The 11,541-nt window shown below is 34.4% G+C and overlaps 1 protein-coding gene across 8 annotated transcripts in view; it reads right to left on the bottom strand.

The window, feature by feature from the left end:
• CCDC178 (coiled-coil domain containing 178) overlaps nt 1-11,541 on the bottom strand; it is a 180,275-nt gene that overhangs the window by 107,819 nt on the left and 60,915 nt on the right. For 7 of the 8 annotated variants that reach the window (XM_054818663.1, XM_054818661.1, XM_054818665.1 and 4 more), the window contains 2 exons: nt 10,480-10,625; nt 6,822-6,981 (listed from right to left, as the gene is read on the bottom strand). The exons of the other annotated variant lie outside the window; for it this stretch is intronic. In XM_054818663.1, the coding sequence (XP_054674638.1) occupies nt 6,822-6,981; nt 10,480-10,625 (306 nt within the window). The remainder of the gene's footprint in view (nt 1-6,821; nt 6,982-10,479; nt 10,626-11,541) is intronic. 8 annotated transcript variants of the gene reach the window in all.

The following is an 11,541-nucleotide window of genomic DNA, read 5'->3' as shown; positions in this document are numbered from 1 at the left end:
CACAAACAGAATATTCAAAAGACCGGTATCTTGCCCTCAAACCAGATGCAGGCTTAACTACCACAGCAGTAGTTCTAAGGCACCCGTAAAATTAAACCACAAAAAGGAACTGTACCTAAATATAAAAATCTCAGCATTTGCTTTCACTGTATTGGAGACGTGGCATGCCTTGTGGATTGCTTAACAACAGATACAGTATTTTATCAGCGGAGACATCCAGATTACAGGACAACAAAAATGTCCAACATTTTTAACTGATAAGAGTTAATGTTGTGTATTGTTTTTCAGTTACCTTAACTGAAAATTCAAAAATAACTTTATGAACTTTTGACCATATAAGTACAAATGTTTACTTCATCTTAAGAAAATAAAGTGGCACAGACACTTGAGACATTCTAAACCAAATACCACCTAGCACCTATTACTGTATTTTGAATTTTCTGTCATTATGGGGGAAAAGAAGACATAAGAAAAGATATGAAAAGAATTCTAGGACCGGAAACAAAACTGTATCTTAACAAAATGTAATGTCCCATGTCTGAAATTTTTCACTTAATTCTTCAGCTCCTAAGCCTACTTACATCCTCCTCCTATTCCGTGCAGTTGCACTTTCAGGCATTAATTGCGATTTTTCAACATGCATCTTTCAAACTTGCACTAGATTTTAGATTACGTGAACACAAATAGTGGGATTTTTTTTTTTTTAACTCCCACATCCGTAATAGAAAATGCAGAAAAGAATTTCTTCCAAATTAGAACAGTACCCTTGGCAAAAATCAAAGTATTTTTTAAATATTATGAGTGAAGAAATTATAATCAAAAGTGTTTTGCAATCTTAGAAAGAGCCTTTGTGTTTGTAGAAAGAATAATTAATAATTTTTTTTAATTTTTAAAAAATAATTTTTAGATCTTTACGATAGTTCTCATTGATGCTGTTTAAAATACAAGGAGGGTTAATTTGTTTTTAATTATTATGCATATGGCTTGTTTTTCAATGAAGAAACATAAAACTACCCCTTAAAATTTCTATTAACCTTCCACTTTTACATCCCTTTGATTTTCACTCAGAGTATTATCACTGTCATGGCACCCAACCTCTAGCTATGCATATTCCTCAGAAGGGAAGGTATATGACTTCCCTATGAGCCAATAAAATCAGTGGGATGGTTATTTGGGTAATACTGCCAGCACTTCCCACAGGACAGCATATAAGTCGATACACTAAGACTACCCAGGAGCATGGAGTAAGATTCAAAAGTCTATCTTGTAACATGGGAGTCGCGCATACCAGTGTAGCACACTGTTGGAAGCCACTGAGTCAACTAATTAAAGACAATTTTATAGCCAGACTATTTGTTATCCCTACCCTGCACACACACAAAACAGCCTAAAGGGAGCAACGGCTCTCTAGCTTTTAAAAAAAATCCTCTTTTGTCATATATCTTCAAATGTAGCTCTTGTGTTTACATGGATATGCTGTAACAAAGCTCTTCAGTAACATTAATATTGATTAACAGTATTTTCTGAAAGTAAGAGATGGAAACTGCTCTGAAGGTATTAGTGCAGCAAGACTGGAAAGAATGACTAGAAGAAAAGATGACCTAAATAGATGAATAGTAAATGATAAAAGACACCCAGTGGATTTTACCTAATACCATGATGATAAACAGCCCCCTGGATCTAACTTTGTTTTCCCTGTTTCTTAATACAGCTTTCAGCAGTATATTATCATATTTTTATAACAATCTCTTCTGAAATATGCCATTTTGTAGATTATTTCATTAGTAATACCCTCAACAACTGATGAAAAAACATATCATGGCTAGCTGTTAGAAACGGTCATGGATTTTCTGATATATCATTCCCCAGATGGAAAATGCTTTTCTATAAAAAATAAATTGCTCATAGGAACATGCTGATTTGTTTTAAAATGAAAAACATTTAAGTTAAGGTAAAAACATTCTGAACAAATATTTGCAGGCTAATTTTTTTAAAATAATAACTGATTCAAAACTTATTTTAATATCTATAAAATTTAAATTAAATTTTTTTTTCAAAAAGTATATTCCCCCTCTTTTAAACGTTCTGCATTGTGATAAGGAGACAATATTGTCATTCTATTAAGGAATTTCCAAATGCCCTTTTGTATATCTGAGAAATTCTCATTCAGTTTTAGATGAAACATTGCTGAACGTTGTGCAATTTTAAGGTACAATGCTAAAGAAATATCAATTCATTACCATCTTTTTTTCTGGTATCATGCAACAGTCAAATTCATAGAAAATCTAGAAACATTATTGGGTGGTAAGGGGTTTTTAGCAGAAGACTAATGTTAATTAATGGAATTAGGAAGTTACAATATTGCTACTATTTCAAAACAAAAAGAATGTCAAAGTATCAGTATATCTGTTTATGCTTTGAATAACAGCATTTAATGTGTTTATCAAAAGTAGAAGTCGATATATATAGATGTCTGAATTTAAAAATTTATACATATGTACCTCATAAATATATGCTCATGTGTCCAATAGCAGACACTAACGAGAGCAAATTTTTACATTTCGAGAGATTGTTGGTCATTCAGAATGTCTTGCTCAATCTTCAAAACCCACAGTAATTGTTTTTACAGTTACTTTAACTGAAAGTATAATAATCACATTAGCAGCAGAAAATAAGAGCAAGCGGGCTTGTTTCGAGGTTAAGAAAACAAGGCGCAACATAATCATTCTGAGTGTGATCCAACACTCATTATGAATTGTTATGTCAAAGAATTCTTATCTGTGTGTTTAATACAGCACATATCAGCACTGAACCAAATGGCAATATGATAGTTTGGGGACTGTACTGTCTCTGTAGAACATAAGGTAATGAAATGCTATGAGAATAGTTACAAATAGCACAGCGATACAATACGCCTATAAGGTATAACTTCATCATTATACGTGTAAATTTTGCCACGTTTAGTAGCATGCAAGTCAATAAAACAAAAGTCACACCTTTTATTTAGCTGGGACTTTTGCTACATTCATGTGTCATAGTCTTAACACTTGGTAGCCCTTTCTCCTGTGAAAAGACAGAATCTAGAAGGTCTGCAAAAACTGTGACTTAGCTCTTCAGCCAAATCATACATGATGTGTATTCCTGCAGGAATCAGGCACACACATTTTTCAGCTTCTCATCCTACTCAGTCCTGATCATGAATAGACCCCAAGAGCTTCCACACAAAAATTCTTTTTCTGCCTGGATCTGTGCTGAGGCCACTAGTTTTTCATGCAGATTGTCCCATAATCAGGACCATTCTTCAATTCCTTTCATGATGCTGACAGCAATGGTCCCTGGTTTTCTCACAGTATTTCTCATCTAGTTTCTGGTCAGCGTATCTCTTGATAAGAGATTATCTCCTTTATGGGTTTAACTGATCCATCTAGCCTCCAGGAGAGAGGGACGTCTTGCTCGAATCAAGACGTCACTGTATATCTCCTTCCTGTCAAACCACTCAAACCGTTTTTTCTTGGCAAAAAGTTTTTCCTTCCTCTTGTTCTTGCTTTCTGGCTTTTACTCACCCTCGCAAAATCTACAAGTCACTACAAAAAGGACATTTTATTAGATCATTCTGTAGATCTCAAGCTGGGTTTTCCAATCTCACTGGTCTTTCCATTTATCTTCTGAATAAGGTGTAATGGCTCATACATGTCCATCTTAAAAATTAGATAATGAAGATGATTGGTAATTCCAACCTCCAAATTGTACTGCTAATGTGCCCCTCTGACTTTTTGTATTGACATGTACATCTGCATTTCTCCTTAAGTAGAAGGAATTAAGAATTAACTTTCAATTTTCAAAGTCAAGAGTTTGTTTTCCTGCTTAAATCTAGCCCTGAATCGATCAGCCAAAGCATCTATTAGCACTTCTCCCAAACTAAAAGATACAACTTATGCTGAGTTGCTTGAGGTTTTGTTTTCACCTTAGCTATGAATATGTATGACTTTACCATATATATTCACAGCCTATATAGGAAACATCCCCTTTTCATTTTTGTAATTCATGACACTTAGAACAACATATTCTAACTTTTTAACTATCTAGACAGGCAGTTCTCATTCAATATAATGTTTCACTAGAATTTCTAGAAACTTGAGATCAGAACCTCTTGAACTGCCTCCTGTACTCTGTACCCTAGAAGTTAGGGCATTCCTTTTTTATTGTTTTCCCCCCTTGGAGGTTAATCCTGTGAGGACTACTTTTTCAGCCACTCATCTCTCACCTTAAAAATATGCTTAGTCTATTCCTATTGCATTATCAGTTGGGCATTGAATGGTTTCACCCAGCTTCAGACTCAGAGAAGCAAAGCCTGTAAAAACTGGTCTAACACATATGCTCCATTACTACTTCAGCAAACCAGCTTTCATCTCCAGACCCTGGGTGACAAAGCCTCATAATCATTGTACCACATTACATGAAGTCAGGACTTTTACAAAAATTGTTAAATCCAAAGATCAGAATTGAAATGCTTTTTCATTCAACCCCTGTTAAAGGAGAAAATTTATCTTTGCCATTCGATACGAAGCAAGGTAGATGATTTGACTTTTTACTGTCAGGAAAAACTGCTGAAAGCTGTCTAAGTGACCTTTTCCAGAGAGCCACACTGGTCATCCTTCTAAAACTCATGACCCAACTTCCACAAATCATAGCTAGCCTCCTTGAAGAGGAGCTTGAAGGCTCCTGTAAATCAGGATTTACAGCCTGCCTGTAAATCCTAGTTCCAATGCCCTCAAAAACTTCCTCCACCCACTGGTACTAGGCCTTCCGCCCATTTCTGTTGGGTAGTAAACCGAAGACCCTGCTGAAATTTTTTGATTGCCCATAAGGTACTGAAGGAATATTTGGCTTTGCTGGTGTTATTACCACCAGCTTAGTCTTTCCTGACTAGTCAGAAAAAGAGAGTAAATTAACTCAGTGTGAGAAGGCAGACAAAAAGAGATCTTTCGGATGTAATATAAACATTTAGGAAATATTCTGTTTTCCATTTCTTAATTTTTTAAACATTTTCAAATGGATTAGTGGGGTTTGGGATTTTATAGATGTGAATAAATGCTTTTATCTGTATTTTCCATAAAAATAATGAAGAATGACATAAAAATGACTAGGTAATATCAAGATAAATATTAATAGAGTGACCGTGTGTGCCTCCATTCCAGGTGTAGGCCTAGATGCAGAGATGTCATCACAGAGACCAGCAATGTGTTCCAGTAAAAAACTAAAGCAGGCTCTCAAGCATGCAGCATAATATTTCTACTTACATTTAACCACCAAAAGCTTGGCATAATCTCATTACTCTAACATTAATTTAATAACAAAATACTGTTAAGAGCTCTGTACTTCATGCAACACCCATAACTCAGTGTGTAAAGGAGATGGGAGAAGAGACAAGACAGGATGAAACAGGACACATGAGGAAAAACAAATCATGATGTCCTGGAGAAGGAGATAAGAACAGTATCTCACCAAATTATCCTTACAGTGATTTTTGAAGTTAAGGTGATGATGAGCAAGTCAACATACTGACAAGAATTTTGACCTCAGAATTAAGTTAACACAACAAAGGAGCCAAATATGGTATTTTGAAATTACTAATATCCCTGTAAAAAGTAAGAAAGTAGCAATCATTATTTTTTTTAAAAAAGTTCTTATTGTTGCTATTTCCCTTTCTTTCATATCCTGATCAGTACAGATTTTGTGAAAACAAACAGAAACAGTAATTAATACATTAGAAATATGAAGTAAAGGTGAATACTAAATAGAATTGTAATTGAGTAGCTTACTTTATCTAAACTATTGTAAGCTAACTGAGAAGAATATATAAAGGGCATAAAAGTAAAGAACACAAGATCAAAAGTGAATATTTTAATTATTTTTAACATAGCTACAACTGCAAAGATCTTAATCTGGGAATGTCTCCCCAACGGAGAAACATTTTAATGTTATCATTTTCATGTAAAAACAAAGAAAATTATACACGAACAATTAGGCAATTATCCATTTTCTTAGGAAAATCAGTTTAAGTATGGAAATAATACAGAAAAGAACTTCGAGAATTGTACTCGCATCTGATTTCTCTGAGGATTTTGTGGTTATTACCACTGTGTATTTTATACTTCTATTTCAGATAGCTCTGATTCCTCAGTTACATCTACACAGACTCTGGCTGGTATCAACCACAGCATATAAGATTCAGATGAGAGTCTTGTTAAGGAGTAGCTCCTAACAGTTCAGAAACAGCTTTATCCAAAAGACCAAAGCTTGACTGCTGCACTATCAAGAAGATTGCATACACTGAGCACTATTCTTGTACTTAAGTGATTAAAAAGGAATGGAAACTTATTGATGCTGACCTTAGTCAAAATTATCTGAGATTTATTTGTTACTGAGCACTTGGTGAAAAGGAGAAAAAGATTTTCAAGTTAGCAGAAGTGATGTCTTGTCTTTTCTTTCCCAGAAGTATCCACAAATCAAAGCAAAAGAAAACAGAGAAGATAAAGTATACAACAGCCCTAAGCATTAATGAAAAATGAAAAGTGCCAAAGCAAATCAACAGTTTTACATTTTTCCTAGGATTACTTCTTTATTCACATAAATAAAGAAGTCCACTACAGAAAAATAGCAATTTATTTAATTAGAAATACTTCATATGGACAAGAAGATACTACTTATTTCAAACTTTTGATAAAACTGCTATCCTTTTTAGACCTAAAAAGAGTCAGAACTAACCAAATAATTATTTTACTTCTCACATAAAGAAACCCAGCTCTGATAATACTCACTTCCAAATCTTTCAGGTTTTCCTTTCTAATCTGTAGTAATTCTCCATAAGTTTTTTCTTCCTGCTTTAACCTTTTCTCATATTCTGCTAGCTCATCTTGGAGATGATTAAATATCATCTGAACATTTTGCTGCTTAAACATCACACCACTTAAATTTTTCCTTCGGAAGAAAAAAAAAAATATTCAGTGAAGTAATCAAGATATTCCGCTATACTGTTTTTTAGTCTTACAGGTAAATGTTTAATTTTTTAATAGATAAAATAGTGTCTTCTCACAAATAATGATACCCTTTAAAAAAAAAAACAAACAGAGGCATATGATGGAGCTTATCATGAATGTTTAGACCACTTAAAGATATTCTCCCTATCAATACATATCCAATGAGTCTATCAAGATACATAACTCACAATTTTAAAAAACAGCTTGCATTTTTAAAAAAAAAAAATCTAGAGAATGGACTGGTTCATGCCCGCATGTAAAGTATCTGCTCAGATAATGATATTCTGAGACACAGAATGAGCCTATGACCAGTACCATATCGGGTAACCACTATTTTATTCTTTATTGGGACTGGAAGTGGGAGCTTCATACCATTTGTGTAATATTTAGCTTCTGTCTCTGTCCATACTTAGTATGGTTTCTTTAACCTATACATATGAAATATGTAAAGTTAAACAATTTTCAGAAGTTTTCACTTCGTACTAACATTCTGTTCTGTCAGGGTCTGTATATCTGTCACTTTTAGACAGAAGCATACAAAAAAAAAAGTATTTCTACTTGATTTTCTGCAAGATAACGTAAACTAGAGCCCTGCAGGTAATGTAACTGTTGGCTGGATAGTAAAGACTGTATCACAATGTGCACACAAAAAAGGAACTTCAGGAGACAAGTTTAAGTCTACTTTTTCTAATTTTAAGGCTTTGTTGTGTAAACTCAATGTTATTTTAAAACAAATCAAACAGTCTGAGAAAGAGAAAAAAATCTGTCATGATGTAAATATTATGCTGACCGCTCAGGGGCCATTTACACTGTCACACTAGGAACAGCTGGGACTGATAATAAGCTGTTATCATTCTTATTGATTAGCTGATACCAGACAGAACAGATGTATTTAGGAGTTTTGGAATTTAGTTCTAAATTCTGGAGGTCACAAGATGCTCCTCACAGTCCCTTCTGAGACTCTCTGCAGAACAACAGTCCCCTCTGCAGAAAATTAAAGCATCTAAGGCCTCCTCTGAATCAGTGTCTACAAAAATCTCTCTAAAGAAGGGCTAAGGGATCCATCAGAAATTTCCTAGCGTTCCTTTTCACTGAAACACCCTTCTAGCCTTCCTAATCTCCAATACATCCCCTTAACTTACTTCCTGACCTTATTTCCTTCTCACTGGAGTTAGGCACACCATATGGGAACTGATGCATATAAATGGTCAGGACTCCAATACAAGCAAGGATTCTCCTCACACAAACCTTAAGTTCACAGGATTTTCTCATCATCCTTCTAATCTAATTAGCATCAAGCTCCACTGACATTTAGAAAAAAAAAAGTGAATGTATTTCATGTTTGCTCTTAACTTCAGATATGAAGACATGTCTTTATGTCTTTTTTCAAAAGTCATTGGTATAAGATGGTTTCTAGGTGGGATACCTGTGGCATACTATTTTCTCTTGGTTAGCAGGTTAGGCTAAATTTTGCAGTACCCTTCAGTTTTGTAGTCAATTTTATTGTGGAAAAAAATATTTGAAATTACTGTTATTTTGATAACATTGTGTCAATGTTTCTGTTTCTCTCTAGTAGCTATTACTTAGTCTTTTTATTGCATTAATGGTAAGCAATGGTAAGTCAGGGAGGTGTTATTCAGAGAAAGATGCTAGGAAGTACCTATAAAAGGACAACAGTGAAGACTGAAAGCAGAAGTAGGGACTCCTTTACCCCAAGTTTCTCCACCAGATCAGGCTAGAATTAGCCTGATGACATGCCAAAAAAAAGGAAATAATATCCAAGAGTAAAAGTAAGAACCGTTAATCCTTTATTCCCAGTTTTTCTACCAAGTCAAGCAGGTATCAGCACTCTTACGATAAGAAGAAAGATCAGTTCAAATAGAAAACTACATTTGATATTGAACTATATGCATGACACAAAATATAACAGGAAATGGCTAGAGCAGACTTTCTTAAGATAGATTGATGAAATGCCATATGATATGTCAGATTATTGGAAACATTAATAGAAGAAGGTAGGTTAGCCTGAAAGAAAATTTCTTTCTGAATATTGTCACCATTAATCTTCACTAATGAGAAGCAGTAAGCAATGAAAAAATGCCAGCAACCCCAAACTTTTCTTCTCTTTGCCCCTCAAGCACAGAAAGGCTGAAAGATCTGACAACCAGAAGGCATAAGCATGCTATCAGTTTTCAGCAAGTCACATGATGGAGAAATTCCCATGTGATGTACCTTCTGTGTTCAGAGAATGACAAAAAGAAATACTAGTCATTGGGATGCATAGTTTGGAAGTCTATGAGGGTGGGTTTTGGACTTTTTTTTTTTACTTTACAGTTCTTTCTATTAGATGGGATCTCTAAAAGCAGGTTCTCAAGAAAAATGCAAAGTTTTCATTACTATCTATTTTAGGTCTAGAAGTTGGACAATTTGCAAGAAAATTCCTCTTCAAAAGAGAGATGGACTTCATAGCTATACAGAAACAATGAATTGCAGGAATGAACTTTCAGTGCCACTTTGTGTTGATATTATCCCTTTCTTCCCTGAGTCTGAATATAACATGTCACTGACATGAAACTACTGACAACTGGCTAAAGAGCTGTGGAAAACAAGACGACATTTTCAGTCATGGAGAAATGCCTTCTTTTCTTGAAGTTCATTAAGTTCCACTGCACATTGGGTCCCTCTGAATCATTCTGTTTGAATCAAAAGTTGAAAAAAAAACATATCCAGTCCCATATATTCAACTAAAAAATTTGCATAGAAATTTTTTTTTTACCTCAGTCAAGAATTTCATGGGATAATTTCTCAAAGATCTTTCAACACCAACAGAACATATGTGAATGAGAACATAGAAAGGGAGCTGTAGCATAATGATGCAAGGATCACTTTCTCACTATTTAGTCATTGTGTACAATTCAACAATCCAAGCTGCTTGCTCTTTGACATTGCACAGCAGGTTCACCTTTATCCCGGAAGAGTAAGCCTGCTGTGCAATCAGCATATATGGCCCTCCAAGGCTTGCATGGCCTAGAAGGCAGCCTGCATTATCAGTTGGATAGAGTCCTTTGAGACTATTTTCAGGACTCATCATTCACAGCAAGTGTTGGTCCACACTTCCTAAACACAGAGTATGTGGAATCCTCCATTAATTAAGGATGCAACTCACCATGAATATTATCAGATTTCCAAAAGTAATTCTGATGCTCAAAATTCAATTTGGTAGGCAATTTGTCATTAATAACTTCTACAGATGCATTAAAACTGCAAGTAGTGATCAGACAAAACACTCTCAAATTATTGATGAAAAGTGCATTTCCTAGAAATAATACTGTAAAATAATAAAACTATCTTTACTAATAGTAATAAAGTAGAATTACTAAATTACTTCAGTAAAAGTAATAAACTATGTTTTAAAATTCATATAATAGGTAGGTCTTACCGCAAATCAATGAAAGATTTTTCTGTATTTTCCATCTGTATTTGCTTCATGTTCCATAATTCATTTAATTCTTTAAGTTCATTTTTAAATTTTTCCATAGTGTGAAAGTTTTCAAAAATTTGACTGGAAACAAATGATATTTTTTCCTAGGAATTTAAAAAATATACAAAGCATGTGAATTAGGTAGGGCTAGATTTCCAAATACTGTATTTTAAGCACATGATTATGGGCAACAATTCACGAAATTGTATACCCAAATAAAGAGAACTTCTTTCAGAGGGGGCAGCTGAAACACTTACTGCAACTGGCAGAATAGCATTTCTATAAGAGCACAGCTTTGAACATCCATTCTACAACTTGTTGCACAATTCTTCTATTATATATCCACAAATTTTATTATGGTACTTGTATTTTTTCAGTTGCCTATGTTGTATATGGACGTATGGATGTTTGTAGGCCATCATCTTCATAAAATACATATCCTCTTTTATTTTTGCTCTCATACATAAAAGTTTTGCAAATAAGCACTGGCTTGCACAGCAAAAACTTTATTAATGATAGTGAAAAGTAACAATTTTTGTGTGTGATCTACGTCTGGGCCTATTTGTTTCAGTGCATGCAGAGTCAGCATCTTAACTGGCAGTTTTTATTGCTAGACCATCAAAGTACTTACAAAACGTAATGCTGTTTTAGGAAGATACCTAAAAACTCGACTTTCAGGAAAAATCAGTATTTTGAGTTGCCATTCTCCAGGGAGAATATGGCTTACTCATTATCTCTGAAAGCTGGAATTTTTCATTTAGTTGCCTAACTAGACAGTTGTCCTCTTTTAGGTGTCAAGTTTTTCATAACATAGTTGTCCTGTACTACAGGCAGTGGAGGATTAAAGCACAGAGAATGATTCCTGAACTCCTGCCTACTTTCCTCAGCTACAAGTGCACGACTGAAAGATATGCTGACGTTAAACTGCTGAAAACTTTTACATTAAAAAGTGTTTGCACTAAAATTCCTGTTCTACAGAAGAGAGATTAAATTGGAGTGTTTTTCATTCCAAAAGTGACT

This window comes from Grus americana, chromosome 2 (assembly GCF_028858705.1).
Source record: "Grus americana isolate bGruAme1 chromosome 2, bGruAme1.mat, whole genome shotgun sequence".
Lineage (NCBI taxonomy): Eukaryota > Metazoa > Chordata > Aves > Gruiformes > Gruidae > Grus > Grus americana.
The sequence above is the reverse complement of the archived record's forward strand: the minus strand, read 5'-3'. Positions and strand labels throughout refer to the sequence as shown.